Below are 18,217 nucleotides of genomic sequence, written 5' to 3' on the forward strand. Positions count from 1 at the left end.
GTCTGACTGTTCAGATCGGATACGAGTAATTTTTGGCTTATATGTGAAACACCACATTAGAACTTCAGCACGTTAGATTTCTCTGCAGATCCAACGTGTGGTTCTGTGGTGACAGTCTGAACACAGATGTGCCTGATGAAGAACTGTCTGCCAGTTTAGCTCATATATAACATATGTGTGGAAGAGACTTAATTACAATGGGAATTAAAAGTGCCTTACATAAAATAATCATTTAAAATAATCAGATTTTAAATCTGCTTTATTATTTTCCTAAGATCATTCTTGAGAATGTATTTTTTTCAGGATTGCAGAACAACTTTTATCTTAAAGAAGAATTTAAGAGGAATGTTGTCAGTTCAGAAGAGTTTTCGTCTTGAATGTTTTGCGAATCCGGCCCCAGAAGTTGAATAAATGTTATTCATGAGCTGAACATCAGGACATTTCTCATACTGTACAAACTCTTAATCTCATAATCAGAAAAAGCGACAGTTATTGCATCTAAACGGTTATTCTGAAGGCAGGCTTGGGTATAGTATGAGAGGACTGTTAGTTGAGAAAGTACTGACAAGAACAATAAAAATGTTTTAAAGATCTGCAAGGTGTTGTGACTGATTAAGTCAGAGCACAGGGAAAAGTATATTTGTGTTTTTTTGAAGAATAAGAAACAACACCAGGTGTCAATCACCCAGATCAAAAATCTCACCTTTGTACTGTTGTCTGTCATTTCTCTTTTTCAGAAAGATACGACATCAAGAATGGGCTTGTGAGTTGTGGCCAGCTTGATGTTTTCCAGATGCTGAGAGCATTAATCCTGTAAAGTGAATTGCCAGGGATGGCGAGGTGATGCCAAAGCCTGATGACATCATCACTGACTCAGAAGAAACTTTAAGGATCATGAATTACGATGTGCTTACATCTCCAAACATTCAAATCATTACCATCTTTAGTGTTTCTGAAAACACTTGCAGTGCATCTGTCAGTGAACACACCATGTCCAAATAGAGCTTAGACAGTTTGTTCAAATGTCAAGGTTTTAAAAATACTTTTCTCCACCCGTTGCTGTCTAATCTTCAAGAAAAAATCTTACAGAGGACACTTGAAATGAAAACATTTTTCTGTTTCAAACACATTGTCAAATGTTTCTTTCAGATATGTACAGATCCTTTAAATGTCACAATAAAAAAAGAATATTTCTAGTAACAAGAAGAAATGTGGAGTGAAATTCTGCGACCCTGTTTTGTTGTGAGCAGTTTCTTTCTAGTGGATGTCGACCCTCAGCAGCTTTTAAGCTCTTTATCAGTTGCACTTACTTTAATTACATGACACCTGTAATGTACTGTCAGTTTCTTCAATGCATCTTTTAATGCCATGCGAGATATCAGGCTTTCTCTGATCCGGATTATCCATAAGAAATTGGAGGGATGTTTCTGCTTTCTTTAATCTTAGATTTGTAATGTGAAGCGCGTATATAACAGTCAGATCTCTCATTGCGGTTGTCAAGCTCCTTCCTGCCGTTCACTTCAGATTTCGTTTGTCTTTAGTGATCATGATGAAAACATGCTTCTATTCTGCTGCTCAAATGTTTTTCAACTGTCAGATTGGGTCACTGTGATTTTCTGTCTTCGAGCCCGTGTTTGAGCTCTGGTGAACATGGGGGAAAAGTCAGCGTCGTCCGGGCCGCCGTTGTGCGTCCAGATATTGTCGGCCGTTGCCCTGGTGTGCTTTGGCCTCTACTGCATCGTGAAAGGAGTTTCATTCAGTCTCTTTAACTGGTGGTACATTCTAGGTGCCGCTTGTTTGCTGGCCACAGCCTTCGCTGCGTTCCGTGTCTATGAGGTTTGTGTCATCATGGCTCAGAGAGAGATGGCAGACGAAGAACCGTTGCCGTGAGAGGAAGATTTCAGGATCATGGAAAGTGCAGAAGAGAGCTGTATCAGAGACAATCGGATTGTTCTAACATGTTCTGTATATTTGTGGATGTAGAAAAACTGACACAGGTAAAATGACGCAAGACTTTTGTGAACGTATTGTCTTGTGAATGTTAAGCTAAATTTCACAATGTACAAAACGAATGTGCTTAGTCATAATCAAACACCATTATTATTAATATTACTTGTATTATTATTGCTAAATTGCTGTTGCAATCACCGCAAAAAGGATTCAATGCAAAAATGTTTGAAAGTATTTCATGTTACATATTTGACGATGATAATGTGAATGTGTGCGTCTAGAAAATGTCTCTGATTTACAGTTCAATTGAATTTGCATTTTAATCTGACCAGCCTGTTAAAATAGCAGTAGGAGATTTCTTTGATAATCTATTGACAGAAATGCAATATAATATACAAAACGATGTCTTCATAGGTGTATAAAGACATTACATAATTAGCAGTTATGTTTTTATTACCTAATAAAATATTTCTATACAGAGGGGGCTGACATACATTGAATTTGCCGCCATGTTTTGTACAGTTGCCCTAAACAGACGAAGCTCTAAAAAGCAAGTTTCTTCTTCCGTCTGGTTGTCCCTGACTTCACAAAGGGGTGAAAAACTTCTACTAACTTACTCCTAAACGCTATCTTGCTCAGATCAAACACCTTTCACAGTGTTTTGATTTACTGTTAGCTAGCGCTGCCCTCAAACATGCTCTGCAATGCAAGCGTCAAATGCTTAGCTTTATCACAGCTTAGACCACACAAATAATAATGCAAATTAGTTAAATAAGCTTAGACGCGCAAGTATTTACAAGCAGCTTACAGGTTTCAGATAAACAATGACGTTCAAAACTACTCCGTTACAAAGCTAATATTACAAAAACAACATATCTTGGTTCATACAAACAGAAAAAACAATGTTTCTCACATACTGATCTGAATCAAAGCAAACTCATCGGGGGGGATTTTAAGACGATCTTTCTCTCCATCGTCTCTCTGCTGGAAAGTATCTAGATATCTGTGAGTATCTCTGCTAAAAGCCTCAGTACTGCGGGGCCTAACGCGTCTGTGCTGGAAAGACTTTATAATATTAGCACAGGTCCTAACTCCTGCCTGACTTTTATCCTTCTTTTTATCCTTTAAATCCATATACCTTTTATTTGATGTAATAAATAAGACAGAGAGATTGGTTGTAGTTCTCAAACTCACCACTAGTGGCCGCTATAATCTCACTCTTGAACATTAAGTGCATTAATACCAAAGGGAGGAATGTAAAATGTTGTTCACTTTGACAATCAAAGGCCTTCCAATCTGTGGAACTTTCACAACACTTTTACCTTTTCAGCATGAGTCTCAGAATCCAACAACTTCTTTTTTTTAGATTAAAAACAAGCGTAATACTGCCAGTCACACAAATATCACACAATCATCTGCACTAGCACACATTTCACAACATTTAATCTGATACCTGGAATACACAATGTGTGTAAAACTGAATCCTGTTCAGAGGATCACATAAAGCGTTTCATTGATCAACACATTTACACGGACTGCGGTTAGAAGTAACATCAGGAACATCAGCCAGCTTCTTCTGCAGAGCAGTCGATGCCAGCGTACGTGAATTTCTCGTAGAGAGTTGTGTTGACGTACGTCTAAAGCCAATGAGAGTAAAGAGTTGAAGCACAACATTTTAACTTGCGTCATCAGCAGCACATGTATAAGTCTGATACCTTTCTCTCTTCCAGCATACGATTAAGTGACATCAAGATCTGAGCAAATGAGGGTCTCTCATATGGCTTCTCTTTCCAGCACTGTTTCATCAGCTCATACCTGCAGAGAGAAAGCAAAATACAGAATAAGGGTGAAAAATGACCCAAGAATGAACCAGTTACCCTCTGTGAATGTCTCTAAATTCAGCAAATGAATGACCCAAACACACAAATCCCAACCTACGGACTCACTGATCATAACCTCACCCTAGAGACAGACACACTCCACACAAAATCAAGTGGAAACAGAACTGCACTTTTGAACATCGTGGACAAACCATACACAAAAAAGGGAAACCTTTTTCACCAATTCAAAAAGCAGCTCTAAGAAGATCCAACACAAGGACCTGGAGCGAGGTCCTGCCACGACTCCACTAGAGAGAGAGTGGGTCAAGGTCTTGTGTACAGTATCTGCTCATGTAGCATCTGTCACTCACTAGCACATAAACACGAGTCTCACTTACACCTCGTCGTCACAGTTGAGCGGTTTCTCCAGCCGGTAGCCTTGCGGTAGTTTTTCATAGAGCTCCGCGCATGTCATACCGCAGTACGGCGTGCCACCTGCCAATCAAATGCCAATGAATCAACTCTCCAGTGAATCATCTTATCATATAACAACTGTTCACATGGAACCCACCTAAACTCACCACCTCCCACAGCAACACACCATACGACCATCTGCTCAGAGAAACAACACAGATTATCCACAGCAGAAGACACCAAACTACTGAAGATAAAAGGTCTCTTACACATCACTGTTGGTCGTGTAAACGCTGTAGTTTAAGGACTCGATGGCCATCCACCTGACCGGCAGACGACCCTGCGGAGTGACGGATGTGTTAACATTACACTTGCTTCACGTAGTGTTGAAAATAACAGCAGCATTCTGCGTAGTTACCATGGTCTTCTTTACATAAACCTCTTGTCCTCGGGACAGACCGAAATCAGCAATCTTTGCCACAAAGTTGTCTCCTACCAGGATGTTTCTGGCTGCCAAATCTCGGTGAATAAACTGCAACATAAGAGTGTTGATTCTCAAACTCCTTCGGCAGATTAGCAGCGCATTACAGGTTCTGTGCACATATCAGTAAAAATGGGTGGAAGAAGCTATTTTCAGTCGAAGAACCACTACATTACCTTTTAGTTTGTCGACCCATTTCAGGTTCTGAATGTGTTTAAGGTACTTTGTGGAGCAAAATGATTCTTCTACGGCAGTGTTTCCTAATCCCGCTCATGGAGTATCTCCAACACTGCACATTTTTGATCTCACTCTAATCTGACCCACTTTTCTGAGGTCGGGGAGACTTAACTAACCAAAAAGTATAGATTCCCAAGGGGCAAAACTTTGGTTATTTGGTAGCGTGAGGGCCATTTTGGGGTGAAAGTGCCATCTGGAAAACAGCTGCAGATACACAGAAACAGACAGAATGCCAACGAAAGGGAAGTCAAAGTGGAATAAAAGACATCTACCTACAGGAAATGTTGTGTTGTCATATATACTGTATGTTATTAGTCGTGGAATCCAACCATTAAGTAAAGCAACTGAGATAGTTTTAATCTACTTTATTGAGTATTCCCATTTTATGCAACTTTACACATTTTCTATTACTATTATTAGTTATTACTACTCCACTAAGGCCGAAACAATGTACCTTTTAATCCCCTGAAACACACTAAAACCATGAAGATCTTAGCAAAGATGATGCATTGCTGTGTCTGTCAGAATTGAATAACACTTTACTTAAAGCCTATATGTATAATGCATTATAAAAGTAGTTGTAATGTATTAATTATACCTTGTAATTCACTTTATAATGTCTCATGAATAATTGTACCTAAAGTTAATACATTATAACACTTATCAATTCATTGTTACACTTTGCATTTTTCTTAGAATTCTTTACAACAACATTACTTGTATTACTAAAACACATTATGAACAATGTGAATGCATCATACCATTAAATAACCATCAATAATGCATTTTATCTATCTTAAGGCTTTAAGTAAAGTCTTACATTTACATTTTAAGCCTTTGGCAGACTCTTTTATCCTACACATTTTACATAGGTATTAGCAATCCCCTGGGATCGAACCCACAACCTTGCGTTGTTAACACAATGCTCTCACCACTGAGCTACAGGAAAGCTGAATAATAGTCTTGCTGAATAATGTAATCATTTTAGAGACAGTGTCTTTATTTTACATAAATGTTTCTGTTTACAGTCTTGTTTAACTGACATTAATATGAGACAATACGGCAGAAAAACTATTTACTGTCAAGCTGTTATATTCTTGTTTTATATTTATTATCCAATATTCTCAATTTTCCGATTCGTGCCCTTAATTTCATTTCATATAAAGGTTTAAATTCAGTATTTATAATGCTAATACAAAGACTTAAATCCAGTCTGTACAACGTTAAATGAAACCTTCAAAGGACGCAACACCGAATTGGGACACAGCGATAAGTTCTTTGTAACTAATGAGCTAATAAATTGAGAGAGGTGTGTTGAATTAGAGAGATAAAGATTATGTGCAGTGCTGGTGGTACTCCAGGACCAGACTGGGAAACCCTTCTCTTTAAGAGCGTACTAGTGCAAAACAACAGCAAATAACCAATATGGATATCATAGTTATATGATGTTACGACACCTGTTTCTGGCTCAGATAGTCCATGCCGCGGGCCACGTCTGCAGCGAAGTGCAGTAACTGCTGGGAGGAGAGTGTGGACGCAGTGCTGTTGGCGATGGCGAAGGCGGGATCAGTCTCCAAAACTCGGCTCTTACGCAGAAAGTCCAGCAGGTTTCCGTGAGGAGCGTATTCAATGGCCAGATAGAGATAACCTGCAGCAGAAATTACAAAACTGTGTGCTGTAAGTCAAGACTGTAAGGAAGACGACACTATTCTGAATTTGTTATGTGGACTGCACCTCTGTGTTCACATGCTCCCAGAAGGTTGATGATGTTTGGATGATGACCTAGTTTACACAAGACTTCAAGCTCCCCGGCGAAGTCTCGATGGTCGTCCTTAGACGCGTATTCTGATGTCAGGACAGAGAACGAGCGGTGAAGACAGACTAAGGGCTGAGCGCTTTACTAGTTGAGCCACATGCTTTCTGTTCACCTTTCATTCTCTTGATCGCAGCATCCATCCTCAGGCCGTCTTTCTTAATGCGAGCTTTCAACACCTGACCAAAGTTGCCCTCTCCGATCACGTCCTGGAACTTTATATCACTCCACTCCAGGGTGGGATAAGCCACAGAGTGGGTGGGGTTCTGTGCTTTCTTCTGCATGTTCAGAGAGCCGGAACTGAACTGAACCACCGGCTCTTCTCTCTGTGAATTACATTTGGCTGTGGAAGATGTGCTTGCAATGGTTCTATTCATTTAGATTAAGAACTGTAGTGCATTTCATGGCTTTGAATTACATTGTTGCAATAAAGTAGTCATACGAAAATAATTTTTAGCCTTAACACATAAGAACACAAAAGAATACTAAAGGAGGACGGTCATCAAACATCCAGCTGTATTCACAGCTCTATTAAATACGGTATGAGTCTCAAACTGAATCTAAGATGTACAGTAACTGTATAAATAATCATCTATGGGATTTTTAGCCATATCCTCCTTGAACTGGTCTGTGTCTCAGTGTCAGTGATTTGTGTGTTCTGAAGATAAAATCATATTGAATATGTCACTTAAATATACAGAAAAGTAATGATATAAAAACAGGAGAATTATAAAATATATTTGCTATTAATACCATTAAATGTACAGTACTGTAGCATTACTATCTGAGAAAAATATAGTAGTATAGTATGTTTTTATTATAAATATAGTATAAAAAATGTACTAGACCCTAACTGTAATTATGAGAACACGTTCGCACGCACACAGTTTCTGTCTCACCACACAGTTTCTGTCTCACCACTATGTTGTGAAAGGCCTGCATCATGCGTCTCTGGTACGTTGTTCTTTTGAGTTGCAGTACGATACAGAAGGCCAACAGTACTGTGATGCAGGTCATAGCAGCAGAACCCAGTATAGCAAAGAAAAGCATCTTCCCATGAGCTCCAAAGCCATACAACTCTGAAACAAAACAACATACAGTCCTGCTTTCATTACTAACCCAGCCCTACATCAAAAAGGTTGGGATGGGTAATGCAAATGCGAGTGCATTATCAGGTAGTTGACCATCGCTGGCGGTTTATACGCGAGTTGAGGACATGACTGCAGCTGCTCATGAGGCCCAAACCAGCATGTGAGCATTGCGTTAACAACGCAAGGTTGTGGGTTCGATCCCAGGGAAATGCAAATACCTATGTAAAATGTATAGGATAAAGCAATGTAAGTCGGTTTGGATAAAAGCGTCTGCCAAATGCCTAAATGTAAACCTAACCTTTACCGAAGAGAGCTTTTTGAAGGACATCGGTTTCCTTATGAGCTCTTGAGCTTCACCGAGACTTGTGTTTGTAATAGACGTAGTAGGCTGTTGTGTTGACCATGATTTGTTACTATTTTGAGGTGATCAGTTTAAATATGATTGCAGAAAATAAATGTGATTCTTGTGAATCAAGTGTTTCTTGATTTTCTCTGACATGTCTCTTATGTGTTTAAGGACTAGTGCTGCTTTGAGCTACATTCAGTATGAGTAGAATACTTGATATCTGTGCAAATCAGATACTTTAGGCAGAGCTTTAACCTGTACTTGTAGATGGCACAGTAAACTGTATTTACAGACATTCATTTCTATTACAGAATCATTTCATGCAGTGCTGCCAAACATAACATTTAATGACACTTTGTCTACTGTAGATTGAATAACGGTTGGGGTGTCCTTTTAAGATTCTCAAACAGCTGAAAACCTTTTAAGTTCAAAGGCTACAGAATGCAGACTCACGTGAGCTCTCTTGCGGCGTCAGGGTCTTGAGGGTTAACTGGGGTCTCTCTGCACTCTCACCAATGTTGTTTATGGTCCAGAGCTCCAGCTGGTAAGTGCTGTCGCTTCTCAAGCCCCTCAGCTGAAAGCTCATGGCCGTCTGCTCGGCATGAACGCCCAGCTCTGCCTGCTGACTGTAGTCCGACTGCTCCGTCTGCTGGTAACGAATGATCACCCTGGAGATGGAGTGACCCTCAACAAGCAACCAGGTGACCATGGCTGACGTGTCACTAATGTTGCAGGTGGAGATGTTGGTCGTGGGTGGAGGAAGCTCTTAAAGATGAAAGACACCGATTTACAACCTTGAATAAAAACATCAATTATGCGAGGGACATAAAAGGAATCCTTACGGTCACTCAGCGTCCAGGCAGTGACGGTAGGACACGGCTGCCCGGTGTCGCTGGTGCTCATTCGGACCTTACACTGGTATTTGTGTCTGGGTTTGAGTTGGGTCAGAGGGAGGCCAGAGGAGTTTGAGGATAGCTGGAAGTTCCACACGGTTTGTGAAGCATCCGCTTGCTGACATTTCACCTCATAACGCCATTCTTCTTCAGCCCAAGCCGAGTCCCACGACAGGAGCAGTGAAGTCTGGCTGATGGGCGTTAGTTTCACACCCACAGGCAGCTCTGAGGAGAAACATCAGACATTGCTATTATCTGTTATATGATTTTGCTCAAATTTTCCCCATGGTATGAGTTTGAGCGTTTGTACCGAGCATCTGCGTGGAGAAATACGCTGCAGGTCCAGACTGACCGCTTCCACCCGCTCCACGCCGACTGAGCTGCACGTACACGGTGTATTGAGTCATTGGAGAAAGATTGTCCAACCTTACCAGAGAGCCGCTCGCTGCAAAAACAAAAACTGCTCATCCACCAGAATTCTCCTCATATCTAAACAGCGCTTCTGACTTTAAAGAGAGTTTCTGAGAGGACGAATGTTTAGTTTGTGCCATCACAAATCATCACGTAATGATGTAAATTGAAACAACTCTTAACATTAGATGATGCCCGCAAAGCATCGGCACTGTTCTGACTATATAGGTGTGTTCAAAATTATTCAACCCCCAATGCTGTAAATGGTTTTAGGGAATTTAGTGTACATTTGTAATTGTATTCAGAATGAAATCCTACAAGGACTTCTTAAAGAACCATATGCAACTAAAATGACATCAATTAGTTTTGTAATACAGTAGTAAATGTTTCTTTTGTGAATTCTTCATTGACATAATTATTCAACCCCTTAAAGACTACCACTCTGAAGAACAGAGGTTCAATGAAGTGTTTTCAATCAGGTATTGAAAACACCTGTGGATATCAGGGAGCAGCAATAAAGCCTAATAAGCACCAATTAGGCAGCTTTAAAATGACTGTGACACTCAGCTCCTTCTAGACATTTACTGGTGTGGTTACAAACATGGTGAGGTCAAGAGAATGGTCCAGGAAGACAAGAGAACAGGTGATTACTCTTCACAGGAAGGGCAATGGCTATAAGAAGATTGCAAAGATGTTAAACATACCAAGAGACACCATAGGAAGCATCATTCGCAAATTCAAGGCAAAGGGCACTGTTGAAACGCTACCTGGTCGTGGCAGAAAGAAGATGCTGACTTCGACTGCTGTGTGCTACCTGAAGCGTAGAGTGGAGAAAAGTCCCTGTGTGACTGCTGAGGAACTGAGAAAAGATTTGTCAGATGTGTGTACTGAAGTTTCTGCTCAGACAATACGGCGCACCCTGCGTAATGAAGGCCTCCATGCCAGAACTCCCAGGCGCACCCCCTTGCTGTCCCCAAAGAATAAGAAGAGTCGACTGCAGTATGCCAAAAGTCATGTGGACAAACCACAGAAGTTTTGGGATAGTGTTCTGTGGACTGATGAAACAAAATTAGAACTGTTTGGGCCCATGGATCAACGCTATGTTTGGAGGAGGAAGAACAAGGCCTATGAAGAAAAGAACACCTTGCCTACTGTGAAGCATGGCGGGGCGTCAATCATGCTTTGGGGCTGTTTTGCTTCTGCAGGTACTGGGAAGCTTCAGCGTGTGCAAGGTACCATGAATTCTCTTCAGTACCAGGAGATATTGGATGACAATGTGATGCAGTCCGTCACAAACCTGAGGCTTGGAAGACGTTGGACCTTTCAACAGGACAATGATCCCAAGCATACCTCCAAGTCCACTAGAGCATGGTTGCAGATTAAAGGCTGGAACATTTTGAAGTGGCCATCGCAGTCACCAGACATAAATCCGATTGAGAACCTCTGGTGGGACTTAAAGAAAGCAGTTGCAGTGCGCAAGCCTAAGAATGTGACTGAACTGGAGGCTTTTGCCCATGATGAATGGGCGAAGATACCCGTAGATTGCTGCAAGACACTTGTGTCAAGCTATGCTTCACGTTTAAAAGCTGTTATAACTGTAAAAGGATGTTGTACTAAGTACTAAGATTGAATGTCACTTGGGGGTTGAATAAAACTGATAATGATGTGAGCTCAGAAAAGACATTTGTGGTTATTTCATTATAAATGTTATGTTATATTTGTCTGACCTACACGTGCCTCTTTGATTTAATTGTAAGCAGGATGACTGAATGATCATAATCAATGTCAAACCGACCAAAACAATCAATTTCAGTGGGGGTTGAATAATTTTGAACACAACTGTACGTTAAATATAGTGGAAATAAAAAAATGTTTATAAAGTCGGCACACCAAAGCTCCTAAAATATAAAAAATGTGTTCTATTATTAACGGACTTTAGCATGGCGCGTGACGTTTTGAGCACACAGGCTTCTCATCATCGCCCACTTGAGGTTGATGTGCGTGCTTTTGTCTTATTTTACTAGAAAAGCCATCACAGGATCATCACAGGACATCACAAATTCATTCAAACAATGATGTTTACCCTCAAGGTTATTCCACACGGACGCGCTGGTTTGTTTGTAGAAAACTCTGACAGAAGTTAGCGGTCCATCACCTGTGTAGGCGTCTTTATTTAGCAGAACAAGCAGGTGATACGGACCGCTGGCGTTCAGGATAGGAGGATTGTGTGGTTGGGGTGGAACTGAAACCAAATGTTAGGTTTAAGATTGATCAGCAGATAAAGTTGGTTGCAGAGGATAGAAAGGAGAAATCACTTGCAGGAACACAGACGGATTACACAATCTCACCTTTGACGTTTACCAGGAATTCTTTCTCCTCATGAAAACTTTTGGTTTTCACGTGACATGACCAACGACCGGCATCAGAGGGCGACATCTTTTCAACCCTGAACATGGATGTTGTCTGATCATTCTTCATCTTTGTGTCCACAGCCTGATGACAATCAGAAATCCGAACACGTGAGCCTTTTAATAACCCAGCGGTTCATGGTGGCAAATAATGTGATGGGACTCACATATAGAGTGCTTTTGTCTGCTTTTACCAGACTTATTTCACCGTGTAAAGGGGGCGGGCGTCCTGTGGCAGAGCAGTTGACTCTGTACTCCACGCCGGTGTTGATCTCAGTGTCTCTCAGGCTGCTCATGATAACAGGTCTCATGTCTTTAAGAAAAGACACAAGGTTAGGCTCTTCAGACACAGACTCGTCAAGCAGGACTGTGCCGGACCTTCACACATGCAATCATCTGTACCTGTTTTCTCACAGCGAGCACCATGTTTGCCTGCACACACGCATCCTCGGAAGCGGTCGCATTTTCCTTCCACTTCACACTTGCACTCCTGGTTACAGCCTGCACCGTAATAACCAGCAGGACACGCTGAAATCATCAAAACACAAATCCCACATGTATAATAACAAATCAAATCTCTTCATGCAGACACTTCAATGTGATCGCACACAAGAATGCATAACATTCAGTACCACCAAAACAACTTCAAGTCAAATTGTTTCAATGTTACAGAATGAAACTTCATAGGCCTTTGAAGAGATATTAAGCATCATTTATTCACTCATGTGAAAGTGGGCAGTTGTTCTCACCCTCGCTGCAGTTTAATCCTCTCCATCCAGATGCACATGAACATCCGTAAGGATCTCGGAGACAGAAGATCAAAGCTCGACACTGTCCGTCTTCACAGCGTTCCTTACAGCTCCGTCCAAACCGTCCCTCACCGCACACTACACAACACCAACACCACACAAGACGCCAGAAACATCATAAATAAAACTCTTAACACATGATAAAACTCCTAATAAACATTTAATTATCTTAAGGCTAACAATATTCTTGTCTCACCACAGAAGTATACCGGCTCCATTTCTAGATATAGCCTAACAATCAAAAGCCCTGTTTCAGTCCTTACATCATGGTCTGGGGATTTAGATGTGTCAAATCAATTGAAAATCATGAAATGAAAACATAAATTTACTCTCCTGAATTGTACGTTTTAAAATAAAAAAGGAACAAAAATAAACCGCTAAACTAATGTGTTAGTGAGTGAGGTAAAACGAAATTACCATAAATGTTTAAATGACGAGAGTGCGCGGGAGAGCGGAGAATGCACGTGCTCGAGCGCACATACATACAGTAACAGAGACAAACACACTAAAGAAATGAATTGTATTTTTATTTTGGTTAATTAGTTTATTATTTTCAGCCATTAAAGGGTACATTTATTAATTTAATTTGGTCAGTATAACATGTGTTAATGTGATCTTAATTTCTGTTTTGCACATGTCACTGACGTTTACCAGTTTTGACCATTACACAATAACCAAAACACTAACAAGCAGGGAACGTTATTTTCTGGTTTTTTTAAAAAAAACAGCCTGCAACGTTTAAAGAAATCTGAACTTAGATACGAGAGATTCTTGACATCTCTTCTGAAACTCTTATGTGAGATTTCTGACTCTTTTCGAAGGAGAAACATCTGAGACAAAAATGTGCTTAATCTTTTTGATGTCTAGGAGAAATAACTGAGATATTAATGAGATATTTTTGTTGTGATTTTACATTTATATTCCATTAACATTTAGATATTTAGCAAACGCCTTCAGCCAAAGTGACTTTCTTTTAATTTCTTATGGGTTTTACAGGTGATTACAACTACATTGAAAAAATGAGAAAAACTAAATTGTTACCAATTTCACAGGTGGATCCTTTGAATCCTGGTGGGCAGATACATTCTCCTGTCCCATCATGACAGATGCCTCCGTTAAAACAGAGCGGACACGTCTTTGTACAATCCAATCCCCATAGACCAGCCTTACAACCTGCGAACAGGTAACATGATGAGCAGATGTTAGGGACTAGTCAAACCCTGCTGGAGAATCAATCTAAGATGAACTTATGAGTATTTCAGCCAGTAAAGGGACTTCTTTGTGCACATGTACATCTGAATATCAGAGTAATATTGATCATGAGGAAAATTATAAATTATGTAATTTCTCATAATATCTCACAAGAAAGTCTTACTCCTGACGATCAGTCGAGTTATCGCTGAACTAAATGGCGTGCCAGAAATGTAACGAATTGAATAAATTCCTGCATGCATTTCTGCTTGTGCGTTGGTTATGGAGTAATGAACCATGTCCGTGATGTCCCCCTTGGGTGATGAATGTTCAAAATTGCCTAAAAAACAAAAGGAAAAAATCTATGAGATTTTTGAAAATGTTGCTGATGTTATGTCAGGAGAACCATAATAATCTGCTTCATTTGATGTCAATAACAGGTCAGTATGAACAATAATAATCAATGTATTCAGTGATGTTTGGTTCATGTCTGTTTACCGTTTTTGTAGATGACGGTGTCCTCAGGTAAAACTATCTTTCTTGTGTAAGAAATGTTTACATCTTCACCTTCATTCACGGTCACCGTCAGAGATTCTGGTAGGAAAGAAGCTGAACGAGAAGAAAAATTGTCTGCTTAAGATGACATGACCTGAAAGTTTTTAATTTATGAACAAATAATTTGGATAAATAAATCCAAATCTCAACAGCACGTAACGCTTAATGTTCAACTACAGTTTGTATGTTACTTCATCAACCAGAAGGCTTTTGACAATTTTCATTTGCTTTGTTGTGTTTTTTGGGCAGTTAATTTCACCCTTTTTACCTTCACTGAGCATCTTGTAAGTGTAGATTTTACTTCCATTAGAGTTTTTGACGTGGCAGTAGAAAACTCCAAAGGTGTGATTCCGTGACATCCATGTGACTTTAGCAGCAGCGTGGCGGCTTCTGTCCAGCTCTGCTCTCAGGTTATGAGCTTCGGGAGATTCGTGGCCCAAACTCAAGGAACTGGTGCCAGAAGTGGTCCAGTCGCTGCTCACACACAGAAGAGACGGCGAGATTGCCGAGGACACGACCGGGTCTGGATTTATGAGAGTCACATCTGAGATGTCTAGAGCATCGGCTGCAAAACAGACAAGAGACACGACGCCTTTACATTCCCTGTTAACACACAGTCATCGTGTTCTGAAAAACATTTCAATTCAACCTTATATATGAAGATGAACACTTATGTTATTTATCCATCATGACATGAGCGATGGTTACACATGTCAGTCAGGGTAATGTACAGCAGCGCAGGTCACAGTCTCTCATGAAATCTTCTGAAGACACAGACAGACCGAGACCGATTTGCTGACTTCTGTACCTGTGGTGGTGATGGAAAGTTATTTCTGTAGAAGAAAGTAAAGACGGGAAACCTCACCCTGCTATTGTTCTTCTAACAATGGTTGTACCGCTCTGGGTGTGCCCTCGCACTTAGAAGGGCCATTTTATGTATTATAAAACAATCCTGTAATTATGAGATTAGATTTTGATCTTGACCTGGATCTTTGTGTTTGGAAGCTATGGAACTCAAGTCATTAATAGCTTATTTTCAATGACTAAAGCTAATTACCAAGAATCATTTTTCATCCCTATTAACACACTCAAAGAAAGGTTTGAATGACAGGTGGTATTCTTAAGTGGCCCTGCTTCTGAACTGTCATCCTACTGCAAACAGAGACTGGTTAGTCATCAATATTGCAAAGGACTAGATGTTTGGCTGGCTGTGTTTCGAGAGAGGTTACAAAATAGCAGTCCATGTTTTGGAAACCCGTCACAAGAAAAAGCCCCTCAAACTGCTGTGCCTTCAAGCCCAAATCCCAGTGAGACTGTATAACAGATGATAAAAACTCAAATACTGGAAATACACAAAAGCTCAACAAACTGGTGACCTGATACCAAGTGAACTTTGAAGGAGAGTAAAGTTTGTTTGTGTTTTTATGGTCCTATCAAATAAAGTATATACAATATATAACAGCAGTCATTGTTTATTGTGTGGGGACATGTTTTGATCCCATGAAGAAAACAGCTCTTAAATCAAACTAAATGAAGTTTATTTGAAAAAAAGGGAAACCCAACACGTGTGTGTGTGTGAGAGATAGGTTGTAATGTGTTGAGATAAATTATGTATTTTTATATTTTGGGCTCTTAAAGTATTACAACATTTTGAAGGCAGATGGAGACCTCACAGACAATTTAACTCTTGTGAAAATATCATAATGATTTTACAGTATAGACCATTAGAATTGACATCTTTTATCCTTAAGACCAAGGCACATCAGTGACCATATAAACTCTCTTGAACAGAAGTCAAATAACACATTCAACACACGCAACAGAAAGAAGTTTTCTCCTTCAGGAAGAAACCTGATGACAGTGTTATTGTTGGCCCATAACTGCTCATTGAGCCACAAATCCATGAAAATATTGCCCTTAGTCTCCAATGATCTTCAACAACAAAAGCATTAGGATGTTTCTGTAATAAAATACCAGATAAATGTTGTTTTTTTCAGTGTTTGGTTGTAAATTCTAATCAACTTCTATCTCCAGATGCAACCTTGTGATCTTCTGCACACACATGTGATCTATTTTTATTGTAGGAATAGGTATTAATTCAATATTTCAAGTGTTGATGAGAAAATGAAAAATGATGATGTTTTCTACAGTGTGAGATCTTCAGCAACTGAAGCTTCAAGTTTTTCAGATTATTTCATGATAAGAACATCCCTCTTCTGTATTTACTGAAGCTGAAGCCCTGAGAGCTTTAAATCATTGAGCTTTCCTCCCTTTACATGAGCGAGTTCTGGGTTCTTCTACAATGACATCAATCAAAATATTATGTTTATTATAACTGGACATGTGCCATTACATGTGCGGCAACAAACAGTTCTTGTAGGGGGCTGTACAGTTTTAGACCTAGAGATCACACACACATTGTTCTTTTATATTGTGTGTGTGATTTTTACATATAAACATAATGACTTATTTAGTGTACAAACTGCTTATTCTATCTCCTCAGAATCTCAGTGATATTTCATTCACATCTCAATTTATTCTAAGATGTTTCTTCTACAATTGCTATACAGACGCAGATTATGTGAAATATATTTATAAATACATACTTTACTAAAATATGGTTTCAGATACATTTAAAAGGAATTATTTGACATTGTACTAAAATGTTCAATACTATTAATGATTCAATGCTGACCTGACAAATATGAGCTCAGTTTGAGACATTGGCATTGGTAACTTTCTGGCTATTTTTCTAATGAGAAATACCTGGGATATTAACTAAGGTGTTAAAGAGATCTCGTTTATGATATAATCCTGCATAAAATATTGGCAAAAAAATTACTTAAACCTTCAACCCCCCCCCATCCCCATCCTAACAAACTGTTATTTATCAATCTCAATGCAATACAGTTCACATTTTCTGAGTTCTAACGTCAGATAGAAGTTAGGCAATGTGGTACTTTGTGTCAATTTTCATCAAAAAGACAAATGAAGTGTGTAAAAAAGGGACAGAGTGTCACCTGTAAACAAGCAGCCAATCAGCAGCAGAAGTGCAGAGAAGAACCGGTGATTCATGGTCTCTACGCCACACCGCTGAAGTCGGGCGCGAGGCACAGTTGTTGGGTTCATCCAAAATCACCAAATCACGCCGTCCATAAACATCCCTCGATTCAGAGACGAATGCATTCTCTCTTACTAACTCTCTCTCTTTCAGTCCTAGCTGCGTCTCCACCCCTCTCGTACAGGCAAAGGGAGTTCAAGTTCCTTTTCCTGTTTCCTCTCTCTGAGCAGTGAGGATGTGGAGGACTGCAGTCTGAACAATCGCATGTCATTAATTGCAGCTTCTGAAAGGCATGTCCTTCTTCAAGACAGGGGGATCCATTCTCTGACAGCAAATAATACATCAAATCTGACATGATGAAGTCAGTGCACTGGTCTCTCAACTAGCTGCTTATTGAGTTTATGTCTGTGATTTCATCTCAGATTTAAACAAAACAAAGGACCCCGTGTTGCTAAAAGAGTTTCCAAACATGTCTGAGAATGATTGAGTTCAGCAGTAACAAAGAAATTTATAAAACATCCAGAATTCAGGTTTACAAACTAAATTTCAGTGAAAATAAATAGGTTCAAATATTTCACAGGGTCTACTTTGAGAAGATCAGAAATGTGAAAAAAACATGTCAAGAAGACAAAGATGTTGTGCTAACCCAAAAGTTCCTGTCATTATTTTATATTCCAAGAACATAGACAGATAACTTCCAAAGTTGCCCATCTTTCTGTTGACCACTGGCATGAAGT

The 18,217-nt window shown here is 39.7% G+C and overlaps 1 protein-coding gene across 3 annotated transcripts; it reads right to left on the bottom strand.

Annotated features, from left to right (window-relative positions):
* Positions 1 to 1,096: 1,096 nt before the first annotated feature.
* tek (TEK tyrosine kinase, endothelial) lies at positions 1,097 to 17,964 on the bottom strand. Of its 3 annotated transcripts, XR_008906436.1 has the most exons (24): positions 17,440 to 17,957; positions 14,688 to 14,984; positions 14,363 to 14,473; positions 14,049 to 14,204; positions 13,715 to 13,846; positions 12,614 to 12,751; positions 12,267 to 12,392; positions 12,032 to 12,177; positions 11,805 to 11,949; positions 11,540 to 11,698; positions 9,356 to 9,490; positions 8,995 to 9,270; positions 8,606 to 8,917; positions 7,634 to 7,794; positions 6,831 to 7,041; positions 6,637 to 6,747; positions 6,360 to 6,550; positions 4,603 to 4,716; positions 4,454 to 4,524; positions 4,342 to 4,382; positions 4,169 to 4,265; positions 3,666 to 3,765; positions 3,404 to 3,587; positions 1,097 to 1,928 (listed from the first exon to the last, which is right to left on the bottom strand). XR_008906436.1 is itself a non-coding variant. In XM_056745015.1 (23 exons), exons 1-23 carry the CDS (start codon positions 17,546 to 17,548, stop codon positions 3,513 to 3,515), a joined length of 3,414 nt encoding a protein of 1,137 aa, XP_056600993.1. In that variant the 5' UTR covers positions 17,549 to 17,957; the 3' UTR covers positions 1,097 to 3,512. The 3 variants fall into 3 exon arrangements, 2 of the variants coding, with proteins under 2 accessions (XP_056600993.1, XP_056600994.1); XM_056745015.1 differs by having other exon boundaries at positions 1,097 to 3,587; XM_056745016.1 differs by lacking the exons at positions 1,097 to 1,928; positions 3,404 to 3,587; positions 3,666 to 3,765; ... (2 more) ...; positions 4,454 to 4,524; positions 4,603 to 4,716 and adding an exon at positions 4,797 to 5,106 and having other exon boundaries at positions 17,440 to 17,964.
* Between the last annotated feature and the right edge of the window lie 253 nt (positions 17,965 to 18,217).

This window comes from Triplophysa dalaica, chromosome 4 (genome assembly GCF_015846415.1).
Source record: "Triplophysa dalaica isolate WHDGS20190420 chromosome 4, ASM1584641v1, whole genome shotgun sequence".
Classification (NCBI taxonomy): domain Eukaryota; kingdom Metazoa; phylum Chordata; class Actinopteri; order Cypriniformes; family Nemacheilidae; genus Triplophysa; species Triplophysa dalaica.